Source organism: Ursus americanus, chromosome 19 (assembly GCF_024610735.1).
Source record: "Ursus americanus isolate L20-20 chromosome 19, mUrsAme1.1.p, whole genome shotgun sequence".
NCBI classification, from domain to species: domain Eukaryota; kingdom Metazoa; phylum Chordata; class Mammalia; order Carnivora; family Ursidae; genus Ursus; species Ursus americanus.
Window position 1 is genome coordinate 53,546,156 of NC_142145.1, and position 16,111 is coordinate 53,562,266.

Here is a 16,111-nt window from a genome sequence, read left to right on the forward strand (position 1 = left end):
CAGAAGAGAGAGAAGGCTGAAAATTCATGCTGATAACGGAAGTGCTGAGAAGGGACGGTAATAATTTCAGCAGCTTGACAGGAAACGATACTGAGAAAAGGCAGCAAATATGTTTGGACAGGAGAGGTGGTCTACAATATTAAACTCAAAAATGTAAGAAATATGCAGCAGCCAATACTGATTAACTCTAGGACTATAGAAGGGAAGACAGGCCTAGCTATTTTCCTTGGACAGTGGTTCTCAAACATGAGAGCGTACCACAATTACCCTGAGGCCTTATAAAATACAGACTGCTAAGCCCCACCCCCAGCACATCTGATCCAGTAGGTCTGGAGTAAAGCCCAAGAAATTGCATTTCAAACAAACCCCCAGGTGATGCCGATGCTGCTGTTCTAGAGACAACAGCCGATGAACCGCTATCCAAGAACAACTGTGAAAGCACCAAATAACCTTGTCTCCTCAGAGGGCATGACACCACAAACCAAAAATGCTGAGAAAAATGGCATCCTTGCAGAAGTTGAGACAGGTGCAGGTCTTCCTAAATCTGGTCCAAGGAACCCGTTAGAAGCAAGTTCTCTGGGGTACACTGAGAGCAATCAACTCTCATAGAAATGAGATGAAGCCAATCTGGACCTCAGAGGGAACTGGACCTCGATCCCGCATTAACCACCTCACCTCCCGGTGAGGCTGATCCAAAGGAAGCAGTTCTGTGACAGGACACAGACCTACAGCTGACATCTGAAAACCAACTGTGGACAAGACCATCACTTGGCATGTCTTACTTAATTCCTGGAGTTCATCACACCATACCTAACCTGACATCAAACCAAAGAGTGTATGACACTGTGTCACTTCCCCAACTGCAATATGTAAATGCATAACCACAACCCACATGAAGACCCCAAAACCCAGACCAATACATGGTGAGAGCCCATGAGAGGTCACTAATGAGAATGCTTTAATGGCCCACTAGCACCAAAATAGTCACTATGGAGGTCTCCTGGTCACTTCTACTACCTTGAAATTTGTAGGAATACAAAAAGTTGCCAGAGGGAAAGAGCATACGTAACTAGAAGCAAGATGCATATTACATCCTCTAGCTGTCAAGATGTCATTGTGAGGTATTTTTTCGATGTGATTAGCATTCAAATAGTAGACTCTGAGTAAAGTACATTACCCTCCATAATGTGGATGGGCCTCATCCAATCAGCTGAAGGCCTAAAGAGAAAAAAGACTGACCTCTCTAAGGAAGAGGGAATTTTGCCTCCAGAATGCCTCTGGACTCAAAGCTGCAACATCAACCCTTTTCTGGGTCTCCAGTCTGCCAACCTGGCCTGTAGAGTTCAGATTTGTCAGCCCCCACAATTGTATGAATCAACTTCTTAAAATAAATCTTTCTCTACACATATACATATATACACATATACATATAATTCATCATTATCAAGTAGGGACAAAGACTGCGAACAGGGATTGTGACAGAACTGTCAACTACTCCCACTGGTTCTGTTTCTCTAGAGAACCCGAACAAACTCAACCCCTTCCAGTCCGAAATCTCTGTCCCTCACTTGATAATGATCAATTACCTCCATTGTTAAAAAGAAAAGTCTCTTTGGGGCACCTGGGTGGCTCAGTCAGGTAAGTGGCTGACTCTTGATTTCAGCTCAGGTTGTGATCTCAGGGTCATGGGATCGAGCCCTACATCGGGCTCCACAATAAGCAGGGAGTCTGCTTGAGGATTATCTCCCCTCTCCCTCTCCCCCTACCCTTACTCACATGTGTGAGTGCTCTCTCTCAAATAAATAAATCTTTAAAAAGGAAGGAATGGAGGAAGGGAGGGAGGGAGGGAGGTGGGGAGGAAGGGAGGGAGCAGAGGAAGGTCTCTAAAACTCCCACTAAGATGTACCAGGACTATTATTTCATGGATTTTCTTCCTGGCATTTTCCTATACACACATATGTATAGCTTTATGTCTAGTTCAAAAAGTAACACGTATTAGTGGTAAAGTATCTGAATAGAAAAGACAATATAAAAAGCACCCATATCCAATCATCTAGTAATAACTACTCTTAACATTTTAATCTATGTCTCCACATCAAATTAAAGTGCCTCCTTAAATGACTGTTAGATAACTGATTTTGGAGGGGGAGGTAAATTATTTTTTCTTTTTATCTTTTAGATTTTTTTTTAGATTACTCATCAAATAATTCCCTTCAGTAGGAGAAATACCTCTTTATAATAGGACATATATGGTGGGAAATTAAGAGAAAGGGAGATTATTTAAGAGATTTTATTTGATAAAATCTTAAGTATCAAAGCATTTATCATGAAAGATAAATCCTGTTAAGTATTTTTCACAGAAGTAATTATCTTATCATAGCAATGCACTGTGTTTGTAAATACCACCATAAAATCTTGGACAACACTGTCTGGTCACAGAATATCATAAGCTAGAACTGTATTAATTACCATGCCATGTGAGATATACATAGTACAATATTTTATTTACATGCATGCAATATGCTATATTTAAAATATATGTACATGTAAATGTGTTCAAAGGATATGCATTAAAATGTTTTTAAAATTTAAAAAACGCTCTCCTTTCACTTTAAAATGAATATTACCCTTTAAAATGTTACCAGGTTTTAATGACATTTATATAAATGTGTATAAAAGTCAACCAGAAGCAATCAGCTCCTAGTCATTGAAATGAACACCTTTGCTGTGGTTACACGAACTATACAATTACATTGTGAATTTCCACAGTGAGCACAAACTAAAAGGAAGGGCCCCGGAACTGACATCTTACCAAGCATCCGTCCTGATTCAAATGCTCTTTGGAATCCATACTAAGCTTCCTCTTTCTGTTGGGCTGTTTCATTGCCACTTTAGCACTCCTTAGCAGTGTTTTTCTGCAAAATAGTTCCACATAAAAAAGTTCAGGAGTTTTGCCCTTTTAGAATAACAAAAACAAACCCCAAAAATGCTTTCATTAAATTTCTTCTAACTGGTTGCCATAAATACCCTGAAAAATGAGCTGACATAAAAATTTCACTGTTGCTTTTATAGACCCCACTAAAATAATAAGTTAATGGGGAAAAGAGATGAGTTTTCTACCTCATCTAGAATTTATGTCACAAATAAAATAGATACTATTTCTTTGGTCTATCTATCACAACATTTTTGGTTGTTTTGTGGGGGGCTTTGGGGGGCGTTGTTTTTTTTCTTTTTTGATTAGCTGATTTAACCAATTCAGATTCATTCATAACCAATTCTACCTATTCAGATTTTGTACTCACGTGGTCTGACTGTCCACAAGTGTCAAGGCAAAGGTATTCTTGGTGAGAGGACTTTTGTCATACAAGGCATAGCACTGCAATCTGGAACAGACAAAATAAAAAATTTTACACATCCATGATCATTCTTCAGTATGTTAAAAAACAGCAGTGGACTAGTAACAAAATTAAATCAGTAACCAAAAACCTCCCAACAAACCAAAGTCTAGGACGAGATGATTTACAGGTAAATTCTACTAAGCATGTAAAGAAGAGTTAATGCCTATCCCTCTCAAACTATCCAAAAAAAAAATAAAAAAGGAAGTAATTCTTCCAAATTCATGCTATGAGGTCAGTATTACCCTGATACCAAAACCAGACAAAGGTACCACAAAAAAGAAAATTACAGGCCATTATCCCTGATAAACACAGATGCAAAAATCTTCAAAAAAATATTAGCAAACTGAATCCAACAATACATCAAAAAGATCATTTACTATGATTAAGTGGGATTTATTCCAGGGATGCAAGAATGGTTCAATAACTGCAAGTCAATCACCATGACACACCACATTAATAAAACAAAGAATAAAAATCATGTGATCGTCTCAAAAGATGCAGGAAAAGCATTTGACAAAATTCAACATCCATTCATGATAAAGACTCTCAACAAACTGGGTTTACAGAGAATATTCGTCAACATAATAAAGGCCATATATGACAAAACCACAGCTTACATCATACTCAATAGTGAAAAGCTGAAAGCTTTTTCTCTAAGATCAGGAACAAGACAAGGATGTCCACTCTCACCACTCTTATTCAACATAGTATTGTTAAGTCCTAGCCACAACAATCAGACAAGAAAAAGAAATAAAAGGCATCCAAGTTGATGAGGAAGAAGTAAAACTTTCACTAACTGCAGATGACATGATACTATATATACAGTTGGCCCTCGAACAACACAGGTTTGAACTATACAAGGTTCACTTACATAAATACAGTACAGTACTATAAAGGTATTTTCTCCTCCTTATGGAATTTTCTTAATAACATTTTCTTTTCTCTAGCTTACTTTATTGTAAAAATACAGCATATAATACATATAATATACACAACATGAATTAATTGGCTGTTTATGTTATTAGTAAGTCTTTTGTTCAACAGTAGGCTCTTAGTAATTAAGGTTTTGGGGTGGTTGAAAGTTATATGCAAATTTCCAACTACACTGGGATTGGTGCCACTAATCCCCACATTGTTCAAGGGACAACTATATAGAAAACCCTAAAGACTCCACCAGAAAACTGTTAGAATTAATAAATGAATTCAGTAAAGTCACAGGATACAAAATTTCTATACACTATGAAAAAAGTAGCAAAAAGAAATTAGAAAAACAATCCCATTTACAACTGCATCAAAAATAATAAAATACCTTGGAAAATATCTAACCAAGGAATTGGAACACCTGTGCTCTAAAAAATATAAGATACTGATGAAAAAAACTGAAGATGAAACAAATAAATATAGAGACATTCTATGTTCATGGATTAGAAAAACTAATATTGTTAAAATGTCCTTTCTACCCAAAGTAATTTACAGATTCAATGCAATCCCTATCAAATGCCGATGGTATTTTTCACACAATTAGGACAAATAATCCTAAAATTTATTTAAAACCACAAAAGACCCTGAATAACTAAAGCAATCTTGAAAAAGAAGAACAAAGCTGGAGGTATCACAATCCCAGATTTGAAATTATTTTACAAAGCTGTAGTAATCAAAACGGCACATTACTGAACAAAAACAGATGCACAGATCAACAGAAGAGAATAGAGAGCCCAGAAATGAGTCCAAACATACAAGGTCAGTTCATGTGTGACAAAGGAAGCAAGAATATAATACAATGGTAAAAAGACAGTCTCTTCAATAAATTGTATTGGGAAAAGTGCAACAGCTACCTGCAAAAGAATAAAGAATGAAAATGGACCAATTTCATGCACTATACACAAAAAATCAACTCAAAATAGTTTAAAGACCTAAATGTAAGACCTGAAACTATAAAATTCCTAAAAGGAAATGTAGGCAATAATCTCTTAGACATCAGCCTTGGTATTATTTTTGTGAATCTGTCTCCTCATGCAATGGAAACAAAATAAAAAATAAACAAATAGGACTACATCAAACTAAAAAGATTTTGCACAGCAAAGGAAACCATCAACAAAACAAAAAGGTGGCCTACTGAATGGGAGAAGATATTTTCAAATCATATATCTGATAATGGGTTAATATCTAAAATATACAAAGAATTCAGGGCACCTGAGTAGCTCAGTCACTTAAGCATTGGACTCTTGGTTTTGGCTCTGGTCGTGATCTGGAGGTCATGGAATCAAGCCCCACATCAGGCTCCACACTCAGAGGGGAGTCTGCTGGAGATTCTCTCTCTCTCTTTCTCCCTCTGCCCCCCCCTGCTCTCTGTAATAAATAAATCTTTTAAAAAACACACACAAAGAATTCATGCAACTCAATACCGCAAAAGCAAAGAATCCAATTAAAAATGGGGAGAAGTGTTGAATAGACAGTTTCCCAAAGGAGATGTACAGATGGCTAACAGAGACATGAAAAGATTCTCAACATCACTAGTCATCAGAGAAATGCAAATCAAAGCCACAATGAGATATCACCTACACCTGTCAAAACAGCTAGTACCAAAAAATCAATAAAGGGGCACCTGGGTGACTCAGTCAGTTAAGCATCAACTCTCCATCTCACCTCAGGTCTTGATCTTGGGGTCATGAATTCAAGCCCCATGATGGACTCCATACAGGGTGTGGAGCCTACTTTAAAAAAAAAAAACAATAAATAACAAGTGTTGGGGAGGATATAGAGAAAAGAGAACCCTCTTGCCCTGTTGGTGGGAATGCAAACTGGTGCAGCCACTGTGGGAAACAGTATGGAGGTTCCTCAAAAAAATTAAAAATAGAGATACCATACAACCCAGTAATTCCACTTCTGGGTATTTACCCCCCCCAAAAAAAAAACCACACACACACACACCACACTAATTCAAAAGGATACATGCACCCCTGTGTTCACTGCAGCATTATTCACAAAAGTCAAGATATGGAAGCAACCTAAGTGTCCATCAACAGATAAATGGGTAAAGAAGATGTGATATATATATATATATATATATATATATATATATATATATATATATATATATATACACATATATATGTATGTATATATATGTAAATATACACAATGGAACATTACTTGACCTTCTAAAGAAATGGATTCTTGGCATTCATGACAACATGGATGGACCTAGAGGGTATTATGCTAAGTGAAATAAGTCAGATAGAAGAAGACAAATAGTATATGATTCACTTATATGTAGAATCTAAAAAACAAAACAAATGAACAAACAAACAAATAAATTCACAGATACAGAGAAAAAACTGGTGGTTGCCAGAGGGAAGAGAGATAGAAGGATGAGCGAAACAAGTGAAGGCGATTAAGTGGTACAAACTTCCAGATATGAAACAAATATGTCACAGGGATGAAAGTGCAGCATAGGAAATACAGTCAGTAATATAATAATGTTGTACAGCGACAGATGGTAACTACATTTATTGTGGTGACCGTTTCATTATGTATATAATTGTCAAATCTCTACGTTATATTCCTAAAACTAAAATAATATTGTATGTCAAATATACTTCAAAAAAAAATAAAAATTAAAAAAAATAAATAAATAAACACTAGTAGACATTCTTTGAAAACTTATCTGGAATGAGTTTTTGATAAGCAGGTTAACCATTTTAGAGAACATTCCCCTTAGCGTGATATGAGTACCACTAGAACAATAATTCGCTTTGAATAATTTTAACCACAACTGACATGTAATTAAAAAAAAAAAGTTTAGCATTTACAGATCAGTTTAGCACTGATTGTGAATTATTGATCCTTATTTTCCTATTGTCTAGAGAGCCTCTGGCTCAGTATGTGTTTGTGGCCCTGAACAGCATAAGTGCATCTCTGAACTACAGAGAAGCCTCAAACACCTTACGTTAGTGTTGCAGTTCTCGAGCCACACAATACTTCTTTTACAGTGCTGTGTGACTAGCATGAGTGCAGTTCTCTAACCGGACAACTCCCTTCTCTTTTTCTTTCATGTATTAAAACAAACAAACAAACTAACAATTAAACAAAACACATTTCCTCATATCCATTTCCTTCCAGTCATTTGATATTTATGTCCTCAAGATAGGCACTTACCTATTAAATTCAATAACATTACATTCATTTTGTAGGATATAAATACAATCTATCATGCCTAGCTCCCAGGAATACTCTGAACATCTATGCAAATGAACAGCTTAGACTTGAAGCCTTTAGCAAAGCATTATTGCACAAGACATAAGCACTGCCAAGGCTAGCTTGCATTTCACGACTAATAACACCCCATGGCTTGTCAAACTGAAATCATCTGGCTACTAAGACTTTTCTCCTGCCACCAAAGTGATCTGTCTTGCTAATCCCTAGTAATTATCTCAATAACTCTGTTTTGTTTAAGAAAGCCTGTATTCATATTATTATGCATTGGGGGAAAAAGATTAAAATTTTTCTACTGAGAAGTTTCAAAATGTAATTTAGTAACAACTGGATTCCCTTTAGATAACAAAACAAAAATATAAAAGATACCTAACAGCCCATATAAAATTTTGTTACCATACAAAAAAGGAATCAAATATAATATTCCATCAAAGGCAAAACAAAGGAGATGGATGATATGACAGAGAGAATACAGGATGACACACAGAAAGACAGACAGAGAGGTTTTATATGTGATCCCTTCGAATGTCAATTCGCAAGACGTATTCTGACCAACAAAATAGAATACTTCTTTGGATATAAATTGAACCTGATATCCTTGGCACGGTATCAAAATATATGGATTATTCTGATTGTCTTAATACAATGCCCAGTCCCAAGATGCCCCAAATGTCACATCAGTCACATTCCTCCTTTCTGAGTTCGGAAGAAATAAAAAAAAAAAATTTAGAGCCAAGGAAGACTAACCCTGGACTATAAAATGCATCAGTGAAATCCTATCAAGAGGAAATGAAGAGCAGTGAGTAGGTGGCACTACTCCCCAGGGCACATTGGCTTTGCAACTATATCTAAGCACTAACTGTAATAGATGTGATGTCAAGTGATTTTAATTAAAGACTCTCCTAATAGTATTTTATATTAAAGCAAGACAGATAATATATGTAAATGATTTGTATTTCTGTAGAAAATCTAGTAATGGCGCACTAATTTTTCAAATGAATCCTCTGAATCAGTTTGATTTCCCTTCAGAGTTAGCGGAATTTTCACACTGCATACTGCCAAACACTTGTGTTACTGACCTTCTAATTAAACGGACAAATTAGATTATTATTTAGAAAACATACAAATAACTTCAATACTTCAAATTTAAAAAGTCTGTAAATAACAAAAATAATGCACTGCCTGCCTATGTTCACTTGTTATTTGGTAATTCTTGCACAAAATACTTACTGACCACCTGTTACCATCAAGACTGTCATGGGTACTTCGCAGAATATAAGGATGATTCTTAAGACATTCCAGAAAGGAAGACAATGAGAGCGGCATTATTGCCCTGGATAACCCAGGATAGTTCTGTCTCATGCCACTCATCCTGGCATAATTATGAAGAGCACCACCTTCCACTCCCCAAATGCTCCAGTTTAGTCAGTAAATCCTACGGTCATTGTATGGACAAGAAACATACATAAATTAACAAGAAATATAATGCATGTCATTAAAGAAATACAAGTGGGCAATTCGTTCACAGGAGGGACAGTATGTTTAACACTGATTAGAAAATGCACTCTGGAGGAACATTTCAGCTGCTTCTAGAATGCTGCACAGAATTTAAAGTGAATTTAGCACCACAATATCGAATACAAATACCTGATTATTGCACTGATTTTCCACTATTTCAAAGATGCTACCAGGCTAAAATCTATCCATTGATATTCAATGTCAATAATAATACACAGTAGTTGGTGTCTGAATAAATTAATAAACAATTACAACTGAGTGCATTTTGACAATTTCTGCACGAATTCCTGCTCTCTCTTAATTGCATTAATAGCTAACATTACCTGAATACTCATATATGCCTGGCATAGCTATAACCACTCTACATATAGACTTTCAATTAATACTTATGACAATCCAAGGACATATGTACCATTATCACTCCTTTTTCACAGATGAGGAAACACTCCTTTGCTCTAAACAAAGAACAAACCATTGAAATATATAGCAAATACCCATCTCTATAAACATGCAGTAGATCAGAAACAAAGTGGCAAGCCTTGGGTCTGTTGTCCAAGGAGCCAGGCATAGGGAACCACAAACACTAAAAAGCCAGGAGAAAGTAGGCATGTATAGAATAAGGAAACAAAATCGTCCCACTCCAAGTGCATCTACAAATCAAAATTCAAAAAAAAATTAAAAAATCAAATGCTAAGAAAGACAATAAAATCAGCCACTGGGGGGAAGAATTCATCCTGATAAAATTTAAATTATAGAAAATATTAGGGGCGCCTGGGTGGCTCAGTTGGTTAAGCATCTGCCTTCAACTCAGGTCATGATCCCAGGGTCCTGGGATGGAGTACAGCATCAGGCTCTCTGCTCAGCGGGGAGTCTGTTTCTTCCTCTCCCTCTGCCCCTCCCCCCTGCTCCTGATCTCTCTCTCTCAAATAAATAAATAATTTTTAAAAGAAAATATTGATAAGTATTTTTTATTTTTTTAATTTCAAACTATTTTTTTATTATGATATGTTAGTCACCATACAATATTTTTTAAATAATTAAGTTTAGGATGCTCAAAAAGATAAATGAAGACAAGACAGTCCTAAAAAATGAACAAGAAATTATGAACAGTAATACAAGTATGTAAAGTTAGATATGAAAAAAGTTTAAAACCTTGGCAATTTTAAGTATAGTCAACAAGATAACCAAGCCTGATGTACTTTTTTAGCTAGACAAAGAAAAAAGAAAATATTCAAATTACTAAAACCAGAATGAGAGAGGTTTCATCAATACTGATCTTACAAAAATCAAAAGGATTATAAGAGAATACAGTTGACCCTTGAGCAACACAAGGTTTGGGTCACTGATCCCCCATGCAATCAAAAATCCACTTATAACTTTGAACTCCACAAAAACATAATTATTATTAGTCTACTGTGGACCAAAGCCTTACTAATAACATAAACATTGATTAACACGTGTTTTGTACATTATATGTATTATATACTATATTCTTATAATAAACTAGAGAAAAGAAAATGCTATTAAGAAAATCATAAGAAAAAATATATTTACAGTACTGTACTCTATTTATCAAGAAAAATCTATGTATAAGTAGACCCACATAGTTCAAAGCTATGTTGTTCAAGGGTCAAATGTACTATGAAAACCGAATGTAGACAAATTAGGTAACTTATATGAAGTTTCTAAAAAGACACAAATTACTGAAAATGACTCAAGAAGAAATAGAAAATCTGAATATATCTGAAACAAGTAAAGGGATAAAGGTAGCAATTTTAAGACTTCCCAAAAAGAAAAGCCTAGGCCCACAGGATTTACACTGAATATCCAAAGAATTAATACCTATCCCTTACAAACTGTTTCCAAAAAAGAGAAGATGAAACAATACTTCCAACTCAAATTATGAGACAGACCCAGTACTGCCCCAATTCCAAAAACAGACAAAGGTAACACAAGAAAATGAAACTATATACCAATATTCCTTATAGATACTGATTAAAAAATCCTCAACAAAATACTAGCAAACTGAATCCAGCAACATATAAAAAACTGCATAGCACCAGGAATGAAAAGTTAGTTTAACATTAGAAAATCAATTAATGTATAATAACACATTAAGAGAATTAAGAACAAAAACCACACACTCATATCAATAAACACAGAAAAAGCTTTTGAAAAAACTTAGACCCTTCAATGATTAAAATATATATATATATATATATATATATATATATATATATATATATTCATCAAAATAGGAATAGAAGGAATTTCCTAAAGCTGATAGTGTTTTTCAAAACCCTACACCTGACATCATACTCAGTGGTAAAAGACCAAAAGCTTTCCTCCCAAGACCACGAACAAGACAGGATGTCTGCTCTTCAGCATTTCTATTTAACAATATGCTAGAGGTTCCAGTCAGGGCAACTAGACAACAAAAAGAAATAAAAGGAACCCAGATGGGAAAGGAAGAATTAAAAAGGTCTCTGTTTGCAATGACATGAACTACTGTGTAAAAAAAATCCTAAGCAATCAACTAAAAAGCTACTAGAATACATAAGTTAAACAAGATCAATATATACAAATCAGGGGCGCCTGGGTGGCTCAGTCATTAAGCGTCTGCCTTCGACTTAGGGTGTGATCCCGGCGTTCTGGGATTGAGCCCTGCGTCAGGCTCCTCTGCTGGAAGCCTGCTTCTTCCTCTCCCACTCCCCCTGCTTGTCTCTCTCTCACTGGCTGTGTCTCTCATTGGCTGTCTCTGTGTCAAATAAATAAATTTTAAAAAATCTTAAAAAAATATATATATATATATACAAATCAGTTGCATCCTTATACAAATGCAATTAACAAACCAAGAATAAATTAAAATATTGCATTCATAATAGGATCAAAAAAACAAAATAAACTGAAGTCTAATAAAGAAGTGCAAGACTTAAAAACTGAAAACTATAAAACACTATAAAAAGAAATAAATGAAGAAATCAATAAATGGAAAGATATTCCTTATTCATGGATTGGAAGATTTACTAATTTTAAGATAGCAATATTCTCCAAATTGATACACAAATTCAGTACAAACTCTTTCAAAATCCCAAGTGGTTTTTTTTGCAGAAATTGATAAATTGATCCTAAAATTCATATGGAAATGCAAAAACAAAAACAAAAACAAAAACAAAAAAACAGAGAAGAGCCAAAACAATCATGAAAAAGAAGAAGGACTCACACTTCCTGGTTTCAAAACTTAATACGTACAAAAATAAATTCAAAATGGATGAAAGACCTAACTGGGAGACAGGAATCCATCAAAATCCTAGAGGAGAACATAGGCAGCAACCTCTGTGACCTCGGCTGCAGCAACTTCTTGCTAGACACATCTCCAGAGGCAAGGAAAACAACAGCAAAAATGAACCACTGGGACTTCATCAGGATAAAAAGATTTTGCACAGAAAGGGAAACAATCAACAAACTAAAAGGCAACCTATTGAATGGGAGAAGATATTCATAAGTGACATATTAGATAAAGGGCTAGTACCCAAAATCTATAAAAACTTATCAAATTCAACACCCAAAAAACAAAAAATCCAGTTAAGAAATGGGCAGAAGACATGAACAGACATTTCTCCGATGAAGACATACAAATGGCCAACAGACATCACTCAGCATCAGGAAAATACAGATCAAAACCACACTGAGATACCACCTCACACCAGTCAGAATGCCTAAAATTAACGACTCAGGAAAGGACGAGGATGCAGAGAAAGGGGAACCCTCTTATGCTGTTGGTGGGAATGCAACCTGGTGCAGCCACTCTGGAAAACAGTATGGAGGTCCCTCAAAAAGTTGAAAATAGAGCTACCCTAACACCCAGCAATTGCACTAGTAGGGCCTTATCCCAAAGATGCAAATGTAGTGATCCATAGGGGCACCTGCACCCCAGTGTTTATAGCAGCAATGTCCACAATAGCCAAACTATGGAAAGAGTCCAGATGTCCATCAGCAGATGAATGGATAAAGATGTGATGTGATATATATATATACTACTACCTAACTGGGAGACAGGAATCCATCAAAATCCTAGAGGAGAACATAGAACATAGTAGAATACTACTCAGCCATCCAAAAAATGAATTTTTTCTATTTGTAATGACATGAATGGAACTAGAGGGTATTATGCCAAGCAAAATAAGTCAATCAGAGAAAGATGATTATATGAGCTCACTCATACATGGAATTAAAAAAACAAAACAAATGAACAAAGGAGGGGAAAAGGAGTGAGGGTGGCAAACCGAAAACCAGAGTCTCAAGTATAGAGAACAAATTAATGATTACCAGAGCGTGGGGGGTGGGTTAAATAGGTGATGGCGATTAAGGAGTGCACTTGCTGAGATGAGCACTGAGTGTAGTATGTAAGTGTTGAATTACTATATTGTACCCCGAAACTAATATTATACTGTATGTTAACTAACTGTAATTTAAATAAAAAACTGGAAAAAAAGCCACAATAATCAAGACAGTGTGGCACTGGCATAAAGACAGACATATAGACCAATTGAATAGATTGATGTTCTAGAAATAAAAACCCATACGTCTGTGTCTACTTAATTTTCAACAAAGGTGCCAAGACAATTTGCTAGGAGAAAAATGATGTTTTCAACAAATGGTGCTGGGACAACTGGATATTCACATGCAAAAGAATGAAGTTGTAGCCCCCCCCTCACACCATATACAAATATTAATTCAAAGTGGATCATAGACTTAAATGTTTGGTAGAATTCACCAATGAAGCCATCTGGTCCTCAGCTTTTCTTTGCTGGAAGTTTTTTGATTACTGATTCAACCTCCATAGTAGTTACAGATCAGTTTAGAGTTTCTTATTTATTCATGATTTAGTCTTGGTAGGTTGTATGTATCTAAGAATTTTTCCATTTCTTCTGGTTTATCCAGTTTGTTGGTGTAGAATTGTTGATGGTAGTCTCTTATGTTCCTTTTTATTACTGTAGCATCAGTTGTAATGTCCCCTCTCATATTTGATTTTGAGTCTTTTGTCTTTGTTTCCTAATTAGGTTAGCTAAAGATTTTTCAATTTTATGTTTTCAAAAAATCAATTCTTATTTTCATTGATTTTTTCCTATTGTTTTTCTATTTTCTATCTCATTTATTTCTGCCCTAAACTTTGTTATTTTCTTTGTCCTGCTAACTGTGGGTTTAGTTTATTATTTTTCAGCTTCTTGAGGTATAAAGTTGGCTTGCATATTTGAGATCTTTTTGTTTTAAGATTTTTTTTTTTTATTGGACAGAGAGAGAGACAGACAGCGAGAGAGGGAACACAAGCAGGGGGAGTGGGAGAGGAAGAAGCAGGCTCCCAGTGGATGAGCCTGATGTGGGGCTCGATCCCAGAACTCTGGGATCACGCCCTGAGCTGAAGGCAGACGCTTAATGACTGAGCCACCCAGGCACCCCTGAGATCTTTCTTTTTAATGTACTCACTTATCACAATAAATTTCCATCTTAGTATTGCTTTTGCTGTATGCCATATGTTCTGTTATGCTGTATTTTTGTTTTCACTTGTCTCAGTATTTTCTAACTTCCTTTTTGATTTCTTCTTTGACCCACTGGTTGTTCAAGAGTGTTTATCTAATTTCACATATTTGTGAATTTTCCAGTTTTCTTCTGCTACTGATTTCTACCTTCACTCCACTCTGATCAGTAAAGATACTTGGTGTGATTTCAATCATTCTAAATTTGTTAAGACTTGTCTTGTGACCTAACATATGACCCATCCTGGAGAACGTTCTGTGCATGCTTGGGAAAAACAGGTATTCTGCTGCTGTTGAGTGGAATGCTCCGTATTTCTGTTAGGTCCATTTGCTCTATACTATTGTTCAAGTCCTCTGTGTCTTTACTGGTCCTCTGTGAATCTTCTATCCATTACTAAAAGTGGGGTACAGAAGTCTCTTACTCCCACAGTTACTATTGTCCATTTCTCCCTTCAGTTCTGTCAATATTTATTTTATATATTTAAGTGCTCTGATGTTAAGTACATATATGTTTACAATTTGTTATATTTTCCTGATGAATTGACCTTCTTATCATTTTGTAATGTTCTTCTTTGTCTCTTGTGACAGTGTTTTTGACTTAAAGTCTATTTTGTCTGATATAAGTATAGCCACTTCTCTTGGCTATAGCAGCTAAGTGGATCTCTTTTGGTTTACATTTACATGAAATATATTTTTCCATGCCTTCACTCTTCTCAGTTTAAATTCTTGACCTATACCAGAATGAGAGAGCCTCACTCTTGCCATGTCTCCATTTAAACCAAATACACTCAACTTGGGCTTGCCTATGACTTGCTTTGGCAAATGGGAGACACAATGTGAGCTGAGGCTTAAAATGTGCTTGTGCAATTTGTGCTGACCTTACTACACTACAACTGTCCACAGTTAAAAGAGTATGCCTCAGTTGGCCTTTGATCCTTCAGAGTGGACCCCAGAATGAATGCAGGTAGAACACACTTGAATCTGAAACCAAGCCCAGCACACAAATGGCCTGAAGCCTTTCATAAATTACCCAGGCAAGCCCAATGACAAATCACTCAAAGATCTAGTAAGATCTTGTGATGCAGTAGTTTTGGTAGCAACAGCTGACAGATATAACAATCCACAGAGGCAGCTGGGGGCGGGGGGGAGGGGCAAAACCATGAATACGTATTTCCTAAATTTCCTAAAGAAATTTAGGAAAAGTTTTCCAGCCTTGTTAGTAATCAGGGAAATTAAGAATGAAACCACAATGAGATACCAATTCATGACCATTAGAGTGTCAAAAATGTAAAACTCTGACAATACCAGATGTTGGCAAGGGTGAGGAGCAATGGGAACTCTCATACTCTACTGGCAGCGGATTAACCACTGAAAAACAACCGAAGCTCTGTTGCAGTTTAAGATGTTCCAGCAAATCCCATGACCCCAGAACTCTAGCAATTG

At 35.8% G+C, this 16,111-nt stretch overlaps 1 protein-coding gene across 3 annotated transcripts in view; it reads right to left on the reverse strand.

Moving 5' to 3' along the window:
• Positions 1-16,111, reverse strand: part of L3MBTL4 (L3MBTL histone methyl-lysine binding protein 4) — a 416,563-nt gene that overhangs the window by 335,007 nt on the left and 65,445 nt on the right. For all 3 annotated transcript variants that reach the window (XM_087869962.1, XM_087869961.1, XM_045781801.2), the window contains exons 2-3: positions 3,303-3,383; positions 2,813-2,915 (exon numbers count right to left, since the gene is read on the reverse strand). In XM_087869962.1, coding sequence (XP_087726088.1) covers positions 2,813-2,884 — 72 coding nt within the window. In that variant the 5' untranslated portion in view covers positions 2,885-2,915; positions 3,303-3,383. The remainder of the gene's footprint in view (positions 1-2,812; positions 2,916-3,302; positions 3,384-16,111) is intronic.